This window comes from Ambystoma mexicanum, chromosome 3q, assembly GCF_040938575.1.
Source record: "Ambystoma mexicanum isolate Mex_15411 chromosome 3q, UKY_AmexF1_1, whole genome shotgun sequence".
Taxonomy (NCBI): Eukaryota; Metazoa; Chordata; class Amphibia; order Caudata; family Ambystomatidae; genus Ambystoma; species Ambystoma mexicanum.
Window position 1 is genome coordinate 1,285,665,520 of NC_090926.1, and position 21,351 is coordinate 1,285,686,870.

A 21,351-nucleotide genomic window follows, 5' to 3' on the forward strand; every position below is an offset into this window, starting at 1 on the left:
ACCGAACAGTTAAAATGGAAGAAGGGCTAGCATTCCCATCAATGGAAAGAATCCAAAACATACTGCTGCAAATACCTCAGTATCCAGCTGGTCACCAGGTAAGCGTACGCAAAGCAATGTGTTTGCCTGGCATGATGGCATCTTGCATTTACCTGGTCCCACACACGCGATTTGCGCCCAATGCCAGAGTGGCAGTGGTCTCCGGCAAGTGGTCAGTGGGACGATCTAGTGGTCGTTTTGCCAACACTAGTACAAACCTTTGCTGGTGGACAAAAGTGAATCTGTTGAAGGGAAAACCCTTTCACGATCGGGTGGTGCAAGCGATGGTTACAACAGACGCATCACTCTCGGGTGGGTGGGCACATCACCTTCATCTCTCAGCACAGAACCATATCAACCTGCTGGAACTCTAGCAGTATTCAAAGCGCTCCAAGCCTTTGAAGCGCAGCGGAAACATCAGTCGGTACAGATCCTCACAGGCAGCACTCCTGCAATGTTCTACATCAACAAGCGGGGGGGGGGGGGGGCACTGTCCAAGCGAGCACAGAAAATATGGAAATTGACACTGAAACGGGATGGTCCTCACTTCCCAACATGTTCCAAGGGAACTTGACACTCTGGAGGACTCGCTAAGCAAAGATCCACTACCAGAGGATCACGAGTGACGACTCGACACAAGCGTTGTAGAGCACATTTTCTCCAAGTGGGTTTACCCCATGCTAGACTTGGTTCGCTACAAGAGAAAACGAGCAATGCCCAGACTTCACGCCTGGGTTTCCCCAACCAGACTCCAAGGGGAGATTTGTAATTTGGTGCTAGTCTAAAAAAAAAAAAAAATCTAGAATGTACTCCATCCCACCCCACATTCTTCTTTACACGCTCCACTTGCTAGACTCGGGGTTAGTCTTTAACTCTATAAAGGTTGAGCTACCTGCCTTCTTTCAGAACCCAACTAGCTCACCTGAGGAAAAAACTTCGTACACTAGAAGTAAGGAGGGTGGTCCTTCACTATGTAAAAAGACCAAACCGCCCAGAAAAACAGACCCAACTGTTTGTCTCCGTAGCACCAGGCAGAGAAGGAGACCGCATTTCCAAAAATGTCATCTCCAGATGAATAGTCAGATGCATACAGCTCTGTTACTCTTTATTAAGCAAAACGCTGCCTTTCACACCAAGAGCTCACTCCACAAGGGGTACAGGAGCTACTTTGGCCTTTATCGCAAACGTCCCGCTGGACACCATTTGCGAAGCAGCGACATGGAGCTCAGTAAACACTTTCACTCGGCACTACTACATTGGCGCACATTCTAAAGTAGATGCCCAGGTGGGACAAGCGGTTCTAAATCTATTTGCCGTTGGACCTTCTCACAACCCACCACCTTCTTTTAACACTGCCCACTAATCTATGCATGGCATGTGATTTAAGCAGATTCCACAGGCCTCAGAAGGGATACATTACTCGCTGTAATCATATTTCTGATGCTTGTATCTGCTTAGATTCACATGTGCCCACCCTTCCTCCCCCTTGTAGTAGGAAGTGCATAATGTTTTATCTGAGCTTTATCTGATACATATGCTTTAATTCACCTTTACTCATGCTGCACTTCATGCAACCTCAGGTCAGAAACAAAACGATCTGAGGGATCTCGACACGTTAAGGACCATGGGTACAGTGGACGTCCCACTAGGGATAGTATTACTGGCATGCTCTGTCGACGCCCCTTTTCAAAAATAACTGTAATACTCTGCAACTTCCACTACATGTCGGCCTATGCATAGCATGTGAATCTAAGCAGATACAAGCATCAGAAATACGATTTAAGGTAATATATACATATTCTGAGGCTTATGTAATGTATTCCATATACATATATATATATATATATGGACTATGGCTATTCTCGTCGCTCAGTGCACCTAAATGTTATACATTACCAGTGATTCAAATTGAAGCAGCACTTGTTCGTTGTTTTCCAACTTGCATGTTTCCACCGCCCTGAGAACTTAGTAGTTTACCTGTGGCAAACTCCGTACAAAGCACTTGCATTAGTCTTCAAGTTCTGTGGAATACTGGCAAAGCTACTGTACTAAAATATTTCGGCGTTATTCCCCACATGCTTTCCTTCTGGTAGAGCATCGTGTTAAGCATTGTAGGGCACTAGAGCTTTCCTAGTTCTGGCAGCCACGCTTTGGGACGTTTTATCACTGGATTTACATCACAGCAACATACTTTTGGGAAGGAATTGAAGGTTTTCAATTCCTTCCCGTTTCATTAACTTCCGGCCTCTCGCGCTGCATATATGCTCCTGTCTTGCACTTTGATTCTGTGGATGTTGGCGCTTTACAAGGTACCATAGTGTGCATCTGTGTCCTGCGGCATCGGGATCCTGATTTGCAGTGCCTGCTCTTCTAGTGGCACAGGGCAGGTTCAGAGTTCACAGCTGCCCACCTGACGGCTGCAGTTACTGCCAAGGTATTCACCCTTGTACTAAAACTGATTATCGTAAGTGGCCCATGACGGTGGCATTCAAACAATTTTATGCTGAGAACTGACCCCCCCCCCCCTCCCGATGCCAGATCTACTTATTTTCTATTAAAAGCAATCACTGTACTGCCGTTTGAAGAGTTGCATACAACCCATTGCCCCTCTTCTGGTCCTTTAACCCCAGACCATTCCTGTCTCACTAGGATCAGAGTAGGCAGAAGGGCTCTGTATTGTGGAGAAAGCTTCCATCGTGTTTCCCTCTGCCTCTCTTCTCCAGGGCATGTCATACTGTCAAAGTCCATTCCTTTCAAGAGCAGGGATTGGACCACTAAGGCATGCTATCTTATAATATTTGTGAACTTTTACCTTTGCAAAAGGGGCCTTCCACTCTGGAACAATACCCGAGAAGGATTCATTGGGCCTCACTTGGGAGAGCCCTCAACCAGTGAGGTGAAGGTGCAGTCCCAGACAGAGGAGATCTCTGCCACCTACCAACTCCCAGGGCTTGTTGGGGGTGATAACTGCTGTGGACCAGCACCTGCCATTCTGGACCAGAATCTAGAGCAGACCTTGAAAAGGGCTCGTCCTGTCCTTGAGCCCTTGAATTGGGTCTTGCAGCAACTGGAGGATCCGTTCTGCTGCCTCAAATCCAGTCTTACTGCCATCAAAGCCGAACTCTACACCATAGACGCTGAGGGGCGCTACCAGTGCTTACTTCTGTCACTCCTTTGAAGAATTGCTTGCACATTGAGCCGCTTGACACTGCCTCATGGTCTCGCTGTGCCAGTTACCTGCACGGTTGCTGCTTGGACACCCTCAATCCACCATACCTGAACAGAGCTTGATCCGCTCGCCCCATTGCTCGAAGCCGAGGTTTGATGCCTTTGAAACGCCTAAGAACCAAAATATGGTGCTATTGACCAGAACTACCCCATGGTACATTTGGGCCCTGAAGACTGTCTATCTGTTGCATCTTCTGTTATTTACATACTGTGATTTAAATGCAAACTGAGCCAGAGATGTATTTACAGCATGCAGACTGGATGCAAACTAGAACATTGGGGCAATGGCAATTAACCCAAAATACTTGCTTGTTGGGTCTAGTAGTGCAGGCGGCTGTTGCCTAATCCACCTGCATCTTCGTTTGGCCACACATTAGTGCCCCTCGAGCCCCCTTGCTCATTTTCACATCTCCCTTAAAGCACTTCCCGTTGCTTTGTTCAATGCTTTTGGAATAGATCATTCTTTTTCTGGTTGGTGGAAGTGATGCACAGTGATAGTGCACGGTACAAATGTCCTTAACATTATCGCCACCGGAGTGGCCTCTGGCGGTTCTGAAAGAGGAAGGGAGGGGTGGTTAGTGGGAAGTAGCTAGAAAAGTGCAAGAGAGCAGTGATGTGCTGTTGGCGGTCTCAGCCCGGTGGGTCCGTTGGCTGGGCCTGGGGCGTTTTGTGGCCGGTAGTCGTTGTGTAGTGTTCGAGTTCTTTGTTTTGTTGCAATGTAGTGAAGTTTTTGCGGTTTGTTGTGATGTCGGTTTGTGGTTGTGTTGGGTTTGAGGGGTGTATGCAGAGGGGGAAATTGTTAGTGCAATCCTGAATTTGAGGTGCTGGTCTTCTGTAATCTCCCCAGGTGGGGTTCGGGAGCACCCCTGCGCTTCTGTCCTGATCTGGGTCTGTTAATCAAATGATGTACAGGGAACACTTCGTGCATACGCAAGTGGTAGACCCTCTCATATGGGCCTACAGTAAAGTAGTGCATTTACTAGTCATGCAGGCATCCCCGGTGCAGCCGTCCCTGCCTGCCTGCCTGCCTGCCTTGTAAAGTGGCTTCTCGTGGCAGTTTGGCTGCTTTCCTTGCTTTGAGGAGGATTTGTCCTCCCTCGCAGTCGTGATTGAACTCTGGGGGGTTTTCAGTTGTTCTGATTGCCTTGGAAAGGCTGGTGGTCCCTTCCTGCATTTCCTGAGTGTTTGCGAGCACCCTGATCCTTTAGTGCGATATGATAAAGCATGTATAACGCTCCTATGCACAAGTGTTTCAATGCGCGACGTGGCAAGGGAGGGGAACCGAAGGAGGACAGACAACGATCCTACTAGGCCAGGTGTCCTTCAGATCGAGCAAGTGCATAGGAAGCGGGGGGGAGGGGGTAAGGAGGAAGGGGCAGTGCAGTACAAGGGAAGGGACACAGAACAATAAGTAAAAGTAACGGGTGGCAAGTGCAAAAGTGCAAGGAGGTGCAGACAGTGTCAAGTGCTGGTAGGGATATAGACAGTCCCACAAGTCCTTCGGAAGGCCCTCCATAATACGACGATCCTGTATGGTTACCGGCCATTACTTTCACAGTACTGTTCCCTCTTTTGGTGTGGGGCTTCTAAGAGCGCCTAGTGTTACTGCAACCGTGCCTGTTAAAGGTAGCCATTGGCAACTGGTGGACATTCTGGCAAGTTACGTTGCTTCTGTGGGAATGGCCCGTACCACATGGCGCATACTAATAGTTCTTTGTTCTGCTAAATGACAGCAGTCGTTAACACGTACCATACATGCCGTTCTATGTCCTTGGTGTTTCAGGCTTCCATTTGAGTGGCAGTGTTACAGAGCCCCCGAGCCAGAATGACCCAGAGAAGGTCTACCATGTCTCCATCAGCTTTGACCGCTGCAAGATAACATCTGTTAGCTGTGGTTGCGACAACCGTGACATCTTCTACTGCGCTCATGTGGTGGCACTCTCACTCTACCGCATCCGCAACGCCCGTCAGGTGGAGCTGCGCCTGCCCATCTCGGAGACCCTGTCCCAGATGAATCGTGACCAGCTGCAGAAGTTTGTGCAGTACCTGATTAGTGCACACCACACGGAGGTCCTGCCTACGGCTCAGAGGCTGGCCGATGAGATCCTGCTACTGGGCTCTGAGATCAACCGCGTGCATGGTAAGGGCTACCATTCTCACGCTCTATTATTGCCTCGCCCTTTTCTGTCTGGTTTTTGAATGCTTTACACCCGAAGGTTCAGACACACCTATCACTGCATGGTAGGAGATGGTAGGCACTCCATAGAATACTCACTATGATAACATTGGATCAGTGCAGCGCCACCACAGCGAGGGCCAATAAGGAACCAGCAACAACCTCACCCACAGGGATACAGCTCCAACAGAACCACCTGAACCAGGATACAGACCCCGCTAACCCAACCCTCGACTTTCTGCATACACAAGTCGCACAACATTACTCTCCCAGCAATCCGCACGCACTTTACCACACCACAGCAAAAACACAAACCGCACACAAGGTCCCGTAAGTCCAGCACTCGGTGTATACCGAGCTGAAGCTGCCAACAGCACACCACTTCTCCCACTCTCCTAGTCCCCCTCCTCCCGACTAGCCCTACCCACCCTCCTTCCTGTTTACAGATCCGCCATAGCGCCTGCCTTCTGGCCCTTCCTCACCCAACACTCGGCATGTAAATCTAGACCTAGGTTACTTCCCTGTAATCAAAGTGGGGGGGGCACGTCCAGCTCACCATGAAATGAAGGGGGTGGTTTGTCTTATTTCCATTACACTCTAAGCTAACTTAGTTACAAGACTCTCGATCTGTAACTAACCTGGTGCTCCTGAAGTATTGTTAGCTTAGTGTTCCCTTCCGCAAACCCACCCCTTTGGGTACAAGAAGTGTCTTCAGTGTCTTGCCAATTCTCGCCCCGCCACACAGTGTAGGTCGAATAGGCGTTTTCCAGTCCTATCCATTGCCACTGCTTTGCTGTGCTGATCTGTAGCTGTTTGTTTCTTCCTAGGGGCCCCTGACCCCACAGCTGGAGCTGGGATACAGGATGATAACTGTTGGCACTTGGACGAGGAGCAAATCCAGGAGCAAGTAAAGCAGCTTCTGTCCAATGGGGGATATTATGGAGCCAGCAAACAGCTGCAGTCCATGTTCAACAAGGTAAGACTAGTGTGGGTTCCATTATCTGGTATTCTGGGCAGTTTGCCTCCACCGCTCTGCTCCGGATGGACTGACCGCATGAATGTATGGACTGCTACTCCTCATCAACTAAGACCTCATCCCATTCCAACCCCCTGCTCTCCTACGCTAATGCCTTTGGCCCATAACCTGCTGCTAGTATTGATGGATACCTGCTGCTTCTGACACCCTGCCGTCCTTTCCCATAGGTCCGTGAGATGCTGCGGATGAGGGATTCCAACGGTGCCCGCATGCTTATCTTGATGACTGAGCAATTCCTGGAGGACCCTCGTCTAACCCTCTGGAGACAGCAGGGAGCTGGCATGACAGACAAGTGCCGGCAGCTCTGGGATGAGCTGGGTGAGTGTGTCCATTCCTTCTGTTGCCGGGGCATTTTATGGGCTGGTCCCTGAGGCACGCCAAGTAGGTTTACCTGCAGCTAAACACCTGGTTTGCCATGTATGGCATCTTATGATGCAATCTGCGCTAATGTCTTGCATTGCCCTTGGGTTCGATGGAAACTTTCATATGGAACTGGTTTGGCGGAGGGAAGCCTTCACTCCAGGGGGAAATCGCACATCAATGATTCACCTTAAGCCGCCGTTCCGTGCTGTATTTATGGTGTTGAGGATATTGTAGTATTGTGCCACATACAGGCAAGTAAATGATGCAAATAAAACCTCAGAGGGTGGTGTTTGATCTGGAAGTAGAATATCGCTCTTCGAGATCTGTTGGATAATGTAAAGCACAACTCTTTGCAGAGGAGCATTTGTGGGTGGGACCCCCAGAACTGATTTTGGGCTCGGTTGTTCCCTAATGGGACATGACCACCAGGCAGTGGGTGCTTCAAGAAGAATCCACCCCAGGTCGTGGACCAGATTGGTCACTGTGGCACAGGATCACATCTTTACGTGGAACAGTTTCTAGAAGCTTAAATGATGCTGGCTGACCAGGCTAAGCAGTTAAATGGCCACCTAGACTTCTCAGTCAGTCTGTAATGGTTTCCTGAATTGGTAGGATAAATGGTGCAGAAGTTTCTGGTGTATTGCTTAAAACCTCCTTTTTTGAAGACAAGGAACACATTTTCATTTTGGTTTAAGCATTTTGAGGTTATATTGTATTTTTTTGTTACTTATAATATAACGCTCTTTCGCCACTTGTGTGGCTTCAATGCGCTTTTTTCTTGGTTGGAACGCCCTTGGCGACCGTAGTCGATGTGGTTTGAGATTCTGCGGGGTAAGATTAGATGCGTGTGTTCATGTTTGCCATTCTAAGTCTTGGGTGGCTGGCAAGGCTCGACTAAGCAGCCCAGTAGATGTGTGCTCTGGCGGTACAGAGATTGCTGTTGTCGAAGAGTCTGTGAGGTTAGCTATACCAGGTTCCTTTCAGGTGGTGGTCGCTGTATGCTAGTGGCAGAGGTGTTTGGGTACGTCAGGTGTTTCAGTAGACCTGTTCTATTGTGCATGGATGATTGGACGTGCCTGCGGCCTGTGTCCACGCTAGTGGAGTGAGTGATACGTACTGTAGGCTGCGAGATTGCTTATCCTGTAGCCAGCATCGGCGTATAATAAACTGAGGCAGACTGAAAACCTAGATTAGAGGATCCTGCACAGCGGGAGAAAGGCCTTTGTTTCAGTGTAAAAGTTTACGCTTTTGGTAAGCCTAGTTTGAGGCTACACCTAGATTGAGGACTCTATCGCGGAGAGAGACCTGGGTGTCACCCTGCAACCTGATTCGTCATATAGTAGGCCAAGTTGAGGCCGTACCTAAAGTTGAGTCCTGTAAGTAGGCATGCGGCCCAGGCTTCCCAGTGCAGGAGGTCTCCACATATAATGAACAAATGGAGGGGGGTACCCCTAGATTCGTGTAGGTGGAAAGGGGCCTAGGCTTGAGGCCGTAGGTTTCAGCCTATTGTAGAGTAAGAATCCATAATGTCGCAGTCATCGATTGGTTGTTGTACCTAGCTTGGGGAAAATGGTAGTGTTGGGGGGGGCGGGAGCGCTTCTTGGGAAAAGTGATGCGGGTTAGCAGTGAATGGCTGATGGTGGGCGTGTGCTGACCTGGGCCACTTATCTCATTGTTCTCTCCTGTGGGTTGGTGGGTTGCTGCGTGGTAAGTATGATGCAAGCGTGGCCACAGCGAAGGCTGCTGGCTTAGCTCTGGCGCTTGTCTCGTGGGAATGTTGTTGTGGATGGCTTGATGGTGGATCAGGAAATGCCACAACGAAAACTGCTGGTGTGCTGGTCAGCAGGCGGTGTTGTTGAGCAGTATGTGGTGGTGTCAGGTGAAACTGCTGCGAGAGCTGCTGGCCCCTGAGTTGCGATGGAAAGTTTATTAGTGGTGTATCAACGCATTTGCTTAGGCGAGTATCGGGAAGAGCCAGGTTTTGAGGGCCTTCCAGAATTTAAGGTGGTTTTCAATGTTGCGAATGCGTAAGGGGATGGAATTCCATATAGTTGGTGCTTGTACAGAGAAGCAGGCACTGTCAAGTATTATGGAGCCATGCGGTCGGATCACTAGGCGGAATGTATTGCGAGAACTGAGGTTCCTGAGGAGTTGGTAGGGGACAATTTTTGTCTCGCAGGAATTCAGGGCCAGTGTTGTGGATTGCTCGATGGGTGATGATGGCTTTGAAAGTGGTGTGTTGGGCAACAGGGAGCCCAGTGGAGGACTCTCAGGGTGGGGTTGATGTGTTCTCTGGTGGGAAGGTTAATATATATGCGTTCTGCCGTATTTTGGATTCCGTAGTTGGGATGCAGGGGCTCCTACGTAGAGGAAGTTTGCATAGTCAAGGCGGGAAGAGGATGATGGAGTTGGTAGCCGAGAAGCGGTGGGGATATGTGAGGTAGGGGAAATTCCCCCTGAGGATGCGGTAACTGTGATTGGGCATCTATTTCTAAGGGTCCTTGGTAGAAGCCATATATCAAACCATGGTGTACAAATTGGCTGGTGTTCTAATTCATCCGATGTCCAAGTAAAGTTATAGGGTCCCCACGCTTGCAGGGGGTATCCCTTGCATGTTCGTCCAGGTAGCTGCGAGGGTACTTCATGCACGTTGAAAGCAATGGGGCCTTCAGGAGAGCAAATCTGGGCAGTCCAAACGAGCACGAGTGGGGAAGGTAAAGGGAAGGGACGTGGACACTGCTTTCATCGTACACTGGGTAAAATGCTAGCCACAGGTATACAGGACTGTGCTGGCATTGCATCCAATGGGCTTGCTAGTAAAGGCTGCACCTGGTTGCGGCGTGTACTAGAGGGAAGGGGTGACTCCCAGTGGCATGGTAACGTTGAGTTGCTCTTCCCTTGCTTCCAAATGCTGGTTAATTCTGTTGCAGAGTTGGTTCTTGAATTGGGTGAGTGATGGTTTAACTCCCATTTGTTTGAAATGCATTTTTTTGGTTCTGCTTTTCTGCCCTGGTTTCACCCTCTGTGATTTGGTCCTATGCCTCGGCTTGCACGTTGGGTTCATCTGGGTCCTTTACTCTCTCAATCTCGTCCTCCTCTTTTCAGGTGCTCTATGGGTTTGTGTCTTGTTAAACCCTCACTGTAAACCAGAGGAGAGGGGGGTTTGGCTGGAGCTGCTCAAGAAGTGGAACAACATGGACGTGTGCCCACTGGAAGAAGGCAACTATTCATTTGATGCCCCAGGCGCTAGCTCTGTTCTACAGTTCCCATCCAGCCATAATCCAGGTACGATCCGCACTGTGTCGATCATACTTGAAGGTGTTGGGGGGGGGGGGGGTGTAATGTGGGTAACCCTCTATTCTCTATACAGTTCTGTTACCCGGCAGTTTCTTCTTTCAGTCTGCATCATCTCCCCATGGCAGCTACTCAGATTAGGGATGCAGAACTGATCTTGTAGAATCCCTGTGCTGCCTGCCTGCTTCACCTGATGGGCCTAACAAACCCAATCTATGCATGCCTGCTTCCTATCACCAACACAACCCCCCCCCCCCTTGCTTCTGCCACAGCTCCATGTATATGTGCAGGTCAGTGGTACTGCGGAGCCACTGTAAAATGACTATCTTATCTCAAGAGAACTTGGGGTATGAAATGCTGCAAGATGCCAAGAAGTCCACATATATTTTTTTACTTGGGTAAATAATATCCCCATTGTGAAAAGGAATTACGGTTTTACTCCCAGCTTCACAAAATGAGTACAGGCTACCACTTGCCTAGTCCCGCATATGGTGCCTGATGTTTACCCCAACCACTCCTGGAAATGATGGTCCGTTTGCATGTTGACACCTGCGAACCTCAAAGAAAATTGAATGCAATATCAAAATAATTCGCCCACCTTAACTCTGCATGCTTAGTTCTGCTCTGTGATGTTCTTGCCTGGCCCATCGTACGAAATTCTCTGCCTGGCTGTCGCCTAACTGAAGCAACTGTTTTCTCATCTCTCCTTGCAGTAGGAGCCCGGCAGACAGTTTTTGGCCGTGCCATCAAGGCTGGGGAGCTGCGCTGGGGAGATGCCCATCTGCAGAAGATCTTGGGCAGCGAATATTACACTGTTGGCATGAAGAGTTGCGGAGACAAGCTGTCCTTCGACTCCCAGGGACGCCCACTGTGGTTGGGAGATCACTTCCCAACAGCCTGTGCACGCGTGGATGCACTGCGCTCTCACGGGTACCCCAAGGAATCTCTGCGGCTCGCTGTTGCTGTGGTGAACACCATGCGGATGCAGCAGCGCCACCAGCTGGAAGCCTCCAAGCAGCAGAAGAAAGGTGTGTGTGTGATGGATTTGTCTGTCGTGGCGAGAGGGTCCTAGTAGTGGGCATGGAGTGAGTATGGGAAAAGCTGTTGGCTAGCATGATGGTTGTGGTGAAACGTGCACCGTTAGGAGTGCAAGATGAATCCTAAATATCTCCATTTCCTGCTGTCTGTACAGAGCTACTGCAGAAAGGCATAACGCCCATCACCAACCTGGAGGGCTGGGTGGGACACCCTCTGGATCCCATTGGCTGCTTGTGCCGTACCTTCCTGGAGGCATCGCGGACAGATGACGAGGGCCTGCCGTTGTACCCAGGTATGAAGCCTGCGCTTGGCATTGGAACACTAATTGGTTTGTGCATGGGTGGCTGCCATGGAGTGAATGCAGGTCATGCTTAGTTAGGGTTGGTGGCAGTCTCTAGCATGGAACAGTCCTGCACCCCCAGGGCTCTTATTGCACTCATGACTTGTGCTGTGCAAGTGCTCCACTGACAAATGCACCCCTCTGCATATGCGCCTCAAACTCTAACCAACCGCAGCCACACCCCTAATGCACAGCAAACCGCACATACTCCACACCGCAACAACAAAACAAACCACACATAGACACGCACAGCAGCACACAACACCCCGAGCCCAGCCAACGGACCCACATCACTGCTCTCTAGCACTTTCCCAGCTCATTCCCACTAACTCGCCCCCTCCTTCCTCTAACTCGCCCCCTCCTTCCTCTAACTCGCCCCCTCCTTCCTCTTTCAGAGCGCCAGGGGACCACTCCAGTGGTGATAGTGCGCGGTACAAATACCCATTACCATACAAGGAGCTGGCGGCCATGCTGCTGCTCTTGAAGTTGCCAGCTTTCATTCAGTAGGGACTAAAGCAACATGCTCCACCTGCTCTGTTCCAAAGTACTCTTTCTAGGGTCCATTGTAGTACCTTCTGGGTCGAAGGAATGTAGGCACCGCTTGTGCTCATTCTACTGTACTGTCTAGAATGTCTTGGAGTTTGGTTAAGATCTGTGATTCTCTCCTTAGACTCGGCAGCAGAACTGAAAAAGGTAGTTTACCAGCATGTGCCCGTCCCTTCTAATCCCAGCTCTGGCGAGTCCTACTTCACATTGGCCCTGGAGGTGGCACTTATGGGCCTTGGGCAGCAGCGGGCCATGCCGGAAGGGCTTTATGCCCAGGACAAGGTGGTGCGAAGTGAGGAACAGCTCCTTGCTCTCCTGGCTGAGATGGAGCTGGATGAGAAGCTTATTCATGTCCTGAGGAAACAAGCACTCTTGCTGCTGGAAGGTAGGGTTCTTTCTATAGGTTTTGTATGTGTTGTGGTGGATTGTTTTTCATTACTTTTAAATCTCCCAATTGCCACTTTTGATAGTCTAGGATGTCCACATCCACTCGCTTACGATGTGCAGTCTCTCAGCCTTACTATACAACTTCTGGACATATGGCAACATTGTCCGCTTTGTTTTTGTGAATCTTTTTGGTGTGCCCCCTTGTGAATTTGGGATGAGCTCTTTCTGAATTAACTCTGTGCGCACTCTGCTTTTCTAGGTGGACCCTTCAGTGGTTTTGGTGAGGTGGTTTTCCGGGAGAGTGTACCCATGCATACCTTTGCCCGGTACCTCTTCACTGCCCTCCTGCCGCACGATGCTGATCTGGCCTACAGGGTGGCGCTCAGAGCCATGAGGTACGTCGCACATTACCCTGCTTCCTTCCTACTAGCTCCGATGTTCTTCGAGATGTCTAATCTTTCATCTCCTCAGCGTTTACACTCTTCTTTAACTTTCTAGTGTTCCTCCAGCTCCTCTGCAGACGGCACCCAGTTCTTGCTCTCATTGATTCAAGGTCTGGGTTGCCACCAGTAGGACTTTCAGGTGTTTCCTGGCTGCATGGGTGTGCAACATGGCCTGTTGGGAAGCTGTGTTTAAGGCAAAGAATGATTCATTAAAAAATTGCATAGAAGTGCCAATTAAGACCCAGTTGCATGTTTTCCAAGGCACCAAATGTTTTTTTTTTTTTTTAAAGTAAAGCTAAATGCTTGGTGTTCAGTAGCAGCACACACAGTGGGACGACTACTTCTGGTCATCACACATGGGTGCCTGCCCCAGTGACTTTGGTGGTGGAGCTGTTTGCTTTGCCCCGGCTTTCCACCCTTACTGCCCAAGTGAATAATGCTATTGGGCCACGTTTCTTAAAAGTTCGAGTCATAGCAGTGCTGATTTAGGTGAGGACAATGCTATATGTCTGGCTCAAAGAATGGAATTGCATGACCACATAATGTGGCTGCCCTGCTGTTCACTATGTCGCCTGGTCCTTGCCTCTCACTGGGGAGGTGTAGCTCTGTATTCTCTTTCGCAGGCCTTTCACCCCACCTGCAGAAGACTGCTGCGCTACCGCGCTTGCCTTTTTAAATGGTAAACGTCTGTTCATGCCTTGTACTGGCAGGCCCTCAGAGTGCCGTTTCATTTAGCGCTAAAATGACACTTTATTTTTGTGGGTTGGGGGGGCTTCTTTGACTACTAGGACCAATTTTGCTTCGGGGTGGAAATTAGGCATTGGAAATGCAGTGGGCTGGAGGAGTTCAAATGCTGCCAGCTTGGCATTGGTAGGGTGGGGCGGGGGGGTGGTCTGCATCTTCATGGCAGCTGTCAAGCGGTTGAGTCCTGCAAGTCGGCAAACCATTATCTACCTTTGATGGTAAGTAGAGTCTAGCCCATAGATGAGCGTTTCTACCACAGCATCACATGGTTTTCCTTCGGTGGGACTGTCTATAGGGCATTTAATGTACTCTGTTCCAAAGTTCATCTATTAAACTTAGTACTTTTTGTTGTGTTTTTTTTCTCCTTTTAGACTCCCAGTGTTGGAAACAGCCATGCGCCCGGCAGACCTGCTGCACCACAACCCTTTGGACTCCATGATGGCAAACCGCTTTCCTCGGTGGTTCATCCTCGGGCACCTGGAGACACGCCAGTGTGAGTTGGCATCAGCCATGCTCACCACTGCCAAAGGTCAGTCTTGCAACGGTGGGTGAAATGTCTGGCTCTGATGTGGGGATGGGGCAGTAGGGTCCAGCAGCAGTGAACAGTACTCTATTGGTACAGGAGGAGTGGTTGCATATCTGCGGTTGTCTGGCTCCGAGAGATTTGGGGGGGGGGGGGGGGGGGGTTCAGCAAGGGAGTTTGTGTGGGCCTTATGAACACATGAACACATGCGTAGGGTGTTTGGTCTTGTCGGGCACCACATGACCTTGGATGTTGCTCTAAAGGTTGCTTACATAGGTTTGTGTGGGGAGGGGACTGTCAATGGGAAGGACACTTGGAAGCTCTGTGTGATGCTCTGGATTTGTAGGCAGGGTTGTATTGGACTCTGGGGTGTGCCCGCTGAGTGGGAGGGGGATGTGTTTGGTTTGGCTGGGAGGGGGTCAGGGTGGCATCATAAAATTGTACAATGCTTAAGATGTTGTTTTTCTTTATGCCAGGGGACCCCAAATGGCTGCACACAGTGCTGGGATCCATTCAGCAGAATATTCACTCCCCAGCACTATTGTTCAAGCTTGCTCAAGATGCCTGCAAGACTGCTACTCCTGCCAATGCCCCCCCGGACACCAGCCTCCTCGGCATCTCTCTGGAGCTTGGCCTTCAGGTAGGAATTCGGAAGTTACATAGGCTGCAAACTGCTTCTGTGTTGCCTACTTTGAGAAAAGAATGGCTATGCAGCATATTAGCTGGACAGGTGGATGTTTCTTTGGGTATGCTGGCCTTTTGAAAACAACCCCCCCCCCCCCCCCCCCTTTCCAATCCCCAAATCTGGTTTTCGCAAAGCTCTCTCCAGAGAGCACTCACGTCCCAGACTTTTTGACTAACGCACTCCTGTCCTCTCACTATCATTGCCGGACTGGTTGGCTGTACATGCAAAACCATTACCTCCTTTAAATTCCTTCTGAGCATTTGCATCTATTCGTGGTCTGCTCGTCCACCACACACATCCATCACACACCCTCATCTGTTTCACTGCATCTCCTGCTACTCTTCTTACCCACTTGCTTCCATCTTTGCTCCCAAGCACTCCCCCAACATGGGTTACTCACCCTACATTGGTTGGCTGTACATGCAAAACCATTACCTCCTTTAAATTCCTTCTGAGCATTTGCATCTATTCGTGGTCTGCTCGTCCACCACACACATCCATTGGTGAGTACCAATTTCGGTTGGGTGATATTGTATGTAAATATGTGCTCTGTAAAGCGCTTTGGATTAAGGCGCTATATAAAATAACACATCATTACATGTGCTGCCTCTCAATTCTGCTCTCTCACGGCTACCCCCTTCTGCTGTAACTCCATACTCATCTTCTCTCTGTCCAAGGAGACATTGGTGCTAAAACACATCATTCTGGAAAGGCCACCCTCAAGCGGTCTGCCAACATCTTTCCTGACCCCCACCAATCACTGGTTTTATTGTGCATTGTTAGCAATCTAGCCGTTTCCCTGTATTGTGCCATCGATCTACTCTCCATTCTATTCCCCCATCATTCTAAGTCGCCCACGGCTCGGCTTTTTTCTATTCTATAGAATCTCAGGTAGAAACGCTATCCTCTCGATTGCTAGCTGCTGCCTTGCTTTGGAGATGTTTGGGAGTTTTCACTGTAGCCCCAGGGTGTAGTTCAAGTAGGCATTTGAAATGTGAAGTACAGGTTTTCCCATGATCGCCTATTGATAGGCGAGGAGCAAATGCCCACCCCAGAGATTTCTCTCCTGTTTATTTGTGGGTAAAGACAATCCAAGTAGTGAGTGTCTGTGGGCCTATTCTAGGATTTCTCATTGCTAGCTCCTGTCTGCTTATGCTGTGCAAGGCTCGGTACATGCGTGCACTTCTGCTGTTTGGGCTAATGTAGGAGTATGTATGGCCTTCCGAGACTAGTTTCCATGACGGATGCTGACCTAATTGGGCTGTGGGAAATGGACCGCCCTAGCCATGTGGGATTCTGCAGTCTTGAGGAATGTCTGTTGGCGGATAGAAACCTATTGTGGAGAGCAGCCGTGATGACAGGGGCCAGGCTATTGAATGGAGGTGGTGCTCCGTTTAATGCCATCTGGTGCTTCATGTAACTTTCTCGGATTTTCTTTTCCAGGTGATGAGGATGACCCTGAACACTATGACCTGGCGGCGCAGGGAGATGGTACGCTGGCTTGTCAGCTGTGCCACTGAGATTGGTGAGTGTCACATAGGGGTACCTGAGATGGTGGGAGGGGCCACCTTCAAATATTTGATGGGGCAGGGTTAAACCTACTTGCAGGGGGCCTTTTTATGTCTCCTGAAGAATGTTTGGAGGGACATTATGGGTAAATGGTGCACGTTGGGCCACAACCTGGTGGTAGTTAAAGCATGCAAACGCTCCTTTAGTGATAACTGGCACTATGAGAGCACTGAGTTTACGTTCTGTGTGCGGTGTATTCTCGGTTGCTGATGGTACATGATTCTTGTCGGTCCATAGTGTTTAGTATTCCCATGTAAATTAGAGTGGCACTTTAGATTGCATGATCGAGATGTTAATGGACACTCTGAATGGGTAATCCCTGGCAATTGATTCACATTTTTGGGCCTTGAATTCACACATTGGCATAGCATACTTAGGCCTAACAATGCCTAGTAAAGAATTTCGTCTCACTCTGCCTGTGCGGCAGTTTGTTTCCGAAGAAGCTCTGGAGGCAACAATTAATGCTGGGTGACCTGTACTTTAATTTTAGGGGCCCCCACTAGCTAGATTCCTTCTTTGTGGAAGTGCCCACTATACACAGTGCCCCCTCTTACCATGAAGATCAGGGGCAAGAAGGAAAGTAAAGACTGAAAAATGTACTACAGTGCTGGGGTTTCTAAAAAGGGCTTGCAAGAAGCATGCAGCAAGCTCAGAGTTCTTCTTTGCCTGCATGTATGGTTGCTTGGTGCTAATTTGTATTGAATCCTGCATGTTGGCGGCAGCTCTCCCGACAACTTGACTGTATAGTGGTTGATGTCATTGGAAGAATGAGGCAGCTGTTACCTGAGCAGCCATTGTTGAGGGAGTAGATGTTGGACATTGCTAGTTGTTTGTTGCAGAGCCCCTTTGAAGCTGGCGAGCCATGCAATGCTGCTATTGACAAGTCCTTCATTCAGGATCTAGTGTCCCCAGTGGTGTTCTGATCTCTGGAGGATCTCTCATCCTCATAGTTGGTTGAGACAATGTTGTCTGATGTTTGCCCATGTCTGAACAGAAATCTGTTCTTGCTACAAGGAGAGTTAGTAGAGAGGAGTCGGGTAGGACACCTCATACATTCATGTCTAAGCTAGGAGTGAATAGTTGGGACCGGTAGAGGAGCTGTTTGGCACCATACCCCTGAGTATATGGATTAGAAGTCACTTCAGGAACTAAAGGCAGGAGGCAGAGGGGAAAGATGCATGTGTGGCTTTAGGAGGGTCATGAACAGGGGGTCCCAAGACTGCCACCCACCTTCTCGGACATCGACCCATGAAGCGTGTCAGTCGAGTCTTTTGTTGCCTCCTTCTCATCCCCTCCTCCACTTCAGGCTGACTCTCACCCTGACTCGGCCCTCTCCCTGCTTTACTCCTCTATTACTGCTACCCTGGATGCTCTTGCCCCTGTCATGAGGATCCGCCTTAAGCCCAAAGCTAAGTGTAACACTTGGTTTGACTCTGACCTCTCTTCACTTAAACGTAAGTGTAGGGCGGCTGAGAGGAAATGGAGGGCCTCTTGCTCATTCCCTGACAAACTGGCCTGTCGCCTGCTCCTAAGGCAATATTGTCTCTCTGTACGAACCAAGAAATGAGCTCATATTCAAGCCTGTGTTTCTGCAGCATCTAACAACTCGGCCGAACTCTTTAAAATCTGCAAGGAGCTGGCCAACCCTGCCGCAGTATCCACCTCTCCTCTCGCCTCTCAGGCCCTTTGCAATGACATTGCCTCACACTTTATCTGTAAAACTAAGGGTCCTGTCCCCACTCTCCTCCTCTCCCCACCTCTGCCTGCTGATCCTCCCTCTGATCACCCTCCCCCTCTTTCTTCGCCTTTCCTCTTTTCTCCCCCGATGAGGTTGCCAGACAAGTCCCATCTATGAAAGCTTCGTCAAAACAGGTTCATCCCTGTTCCTCCAAAACCATTAAGGACCACATTGACACCTTTGCACCTGCTCTGCAACCTCTCCTTTGCCTCTGGTTCTTTCCCCTCCCCCCTGAAACACTCTACTGTGCATCCTCTACTCAAGAAACACTCAGCTGATCCCTCCTGTCCAGCTAACTATCACCCCATTTCCATCACCCCTTTCTGGGTAAGCTCCTGGAAAAGCTGGCAGTCTCTCATCTCAACCTTCATTCTGACTCTTGTCCGCTCACTCCATGACCACCAATCTGGCTTCAGAGCTCCCAAAGGAAACTGCTCTCCTGAACATCCGTGAAGATCTGCTCTCCAACCTTGCATCTAACATCCCCTCTGTCCTTATCCTACTTGATCTCTCCTCCGATACGGTTAACCACACCATCCTGCTCAATCATCTGACAACCTTGCCATCACTGATCAGGCTCTGGCTTGGCTTACCTCCTTTCTCTCTGATCGACTCTCCCAGGTACAACTTGGGTCTTTCCTCTATCTCCCTCTCTACCTTTGGTGTTCCTCAGGGGTCTAATCTCTCGCCCTGGCCTTTCAATCAATACTTATCTTCTGCTCCAACTTCCGATGCTATGCTGATGACACACACCTCATTTTCAGGCTTCCCTCCGCCACCTTCTCTCTCTCTCCCCTCATCTCTGACTGTCTAATCGCCATTCAAAATTGGTGTGCCGCCAACGATCTCGGGTTAAATGCAAATAAAACTGATCCTCCAGCGGCACACCCTCTCCTTCCTTCCCCCTCACTCTCTGGCCTTCCACTCTCGGCCCTCCTCCTGCACCTGCCTGCGAAGCAAAGAACCTCAGGGTCATCTTTGATTCCACACTATCCTTCTCCTCACACATCTCTGAAGTCTCAAAAAAATCTAACTTCTTACTACACCTGCTCAGAGGTACCTTTCCCTTCCTCTCCTTCCCACAGAAGCTCACTGTCTCCCAAGCTCTGATTCTCTCTAAGCTGGACTACTGTAACAGCCTCTTTCTAAAGCTACCCGCCTCCACCCTCTACAGCTAATCCAGAACAGAACTGCGAGACTTGTGCTTGGCCTCAAGCCCTGGGATCGTATCTCTCCAGCACTGAAATCCCTCCATTAGCTCCCAGTGGATGCAAGGATTAAATGAAACCCTCTGCATTGTCCACAAGGCTTTCTGGGGCCTGGGTCCAAAATACCTTCCACTATCCCTACGTAAATACCTCCCTTCTCAAGCCCTTTGCTCCTCTACTTCAAACTCCCTCAGGGTCAGCCGCTTTTCTAAGAAACGTGCAGGGGGCAGATCTGTCCTCGGCCGTATCCTCCCTTTGGAACGGCCTTCCTGCCACCCTGAAACTGGAGGAAAACCAACTACGATTCCGGAAGCTCCTTAAGACCTTCCTCTTCGCATCTGCCTTTGACACTCCTCCCCTGCTGATATGCCTTCTCTTCTCAGCACTGCCTCACCTGCCAACGGAGCCCCCTTGGCCCAGTCACCTATCCTCTGGCACTGCCTCCCGGCCACCCCTGCACTGGGGCCTGTTATCTGTACCCTCAGGACCTCTTCTCCCCCCCCCCCCCACTCCTCCTGCACGTATCAGATGCTACAGAATCGGACTTGACCCGCACTGCACCCTTCACTGGCTGCCACCACTGCTCTTATCACCTTATTTATTCACTTTTATCCACTAACATATTATCCTATGCCTTGCACTTCTTTGCCCCCCCTCCCTTTTTTTTGTTGTTGCACTTTCCCCCTTTCCCTCGCACGTTCTCAACATCATTGGGCCTCGTAAGATCTTTTGTTTTTCTCCCCTGCTCCCCCTCCCTTTGCCTGGTCGCGCTCTGAAACACCTCTGTATGGGCGTGATATAAATAAAATATCACACATCATAGGCGGGAGCCAGCTTGGGAGAGATCTGCCCCCAGCTCTTTAGTAAGATGCAGGTAAGGTAGCATGGTCCCAGGCCCCAGTCAGCCTGGTTCTTGACTTTGATCCTTGCAGCAACCAGATGGGATTTCAGAGCTGGGGAGATACAGTCCCAAGGCTTGAGGCCAAGGATAAATCTTGCAACCTTATTCTGGATTATTTGAAGAGGACAGATCTTGAGTCTCTTAATGAGGATAGGATGGTTGACCGTCCAAGGCCTGTGCAGAGGCGGAGGAGAGGTCAAGGAAAATGAGAAAAGCAGGAGATTTGGAGTCCAGATTTGCAAGCAGTTCTTCGCAGGTGTTCAGGAGAGCAGTTTCCGTGCCACTGGATGCATGCTCCGAATCCAGATGGATGGTGTTGGGTCAGCTGGGGGATGACCAACCTCTCCAGGAGTTTCCAGAGGAAGGGTGTAATGGCGGTAGTTGTCCAGACACAAGGGGTCGGCAGAACGCTTTTTAAGGAGGGGGGTGCACAAGGAAGTGCTTGAGAGAAGGGAAAGCACCAGATGCTAAGGAGTGGTTGAAGTTGGCAAGAGCCGGGGTGTGGGAGATATCCTTCATGGCAAGGAGCCATCTGTTTGGATGAGACCATCATAGAACAGATTACCCAAGAGATCTAATCTGTTGTGATAGTCTAGACGGAGAGCTGGGGGGGGGGGAGACAGGGCGGAATGGGTGGGGAGGGGCAGGGGAGGTCCTGAGTTTTAGAGGGGAAATGGGTGCCCAATGCAGGAAGAGGCGAGGTGGAGACTGCTGATGGAATGGCTAGTTCCTTGCAGACTTTGAAAAGAGAAGGAATTCAGCCGTTTACAGATCAGGATGATGGATGGTAGGGAGAACGTTTTCCAGTTGTCTGGCTGTCAAGGTTTTAAAATGGCTGTCGTCCGGTCCAGGATTGGCTGCCGTCTGGGATTGATGGGGAAGCTCTGTGGGGCAAGTTGCACATACTCTTTGAATTACTAACCACAACAGGCAGATATTTGGGGACTGTCATGACTGCTGCATACAGTATCATGTTGGCACTTTGGACAAGCTTCTGCTGAATGAGCAATAAGGTGGTGCGTAGCAGGCAGCCTTTGGTCGAACGTAGGCTTTACCCCAGAGGTTCAGACTAAGATTTTGGACATAGGGCAGT

General features: G+C 49.9%; 1 protein-coding gene across 1 annotated transcript in view; it reads left to right on the forward strand.

Annotated features, from left to right (window-relative positions):
• Positions 1 to 21,351, forward strand: part of ZSWIM4 (zinc finger SWIM-type containing 4) — a 56,193-nt gene that overhangs the window by 19,468 nt on the left and 15,374 nt on the right. Inside the window, exons 3-13 of the mRNA XM_069604373.1 lie at positions 5,051 to 5,407; positions 6,271 to 6,419; positions 6,647 to 6,797; positions 9,948 to 10,127; positions 10,850 to 11,164; positions 11,329 to 11,466; positions 12,185 to 12,445; positions 12,707 to 12,842; positions 14,006 to 14,163; positions 14,634 to 14,797; positions 16,286 to 16,367. Coding sequence (XP_069460474.1) covers positions 5,051 to 5,407; positions 6,271 to 6,419; positions 6,647 to 6,797; positions 9,948 to 10,127; positions 10,850 to 11,164; positions 11,329 to 11,466; positions 12,185 to 12,445; positions 12,707 to 12,842; positions 14,006 to 14,163; positions 14,634 to 14,797; positions 16,286 to 16,367 — 2,091 coding nt within the window. The remainder of the gene's footprint in view (positions 1 to 5,050; positions 5,408 to 6,270; positions 6,420 to 6,646; positions 6,798 to 9,947; positions 10,128 to 10,849; positions 11,165 to 11,328; positions 11,467 to 12,184; positions 12,446 to 12,706; positions 12,843 to 14,005; positions 14,164 to 14,633; positions 14,798 to 16,285; positions 16,368 to 21,351) is intronic.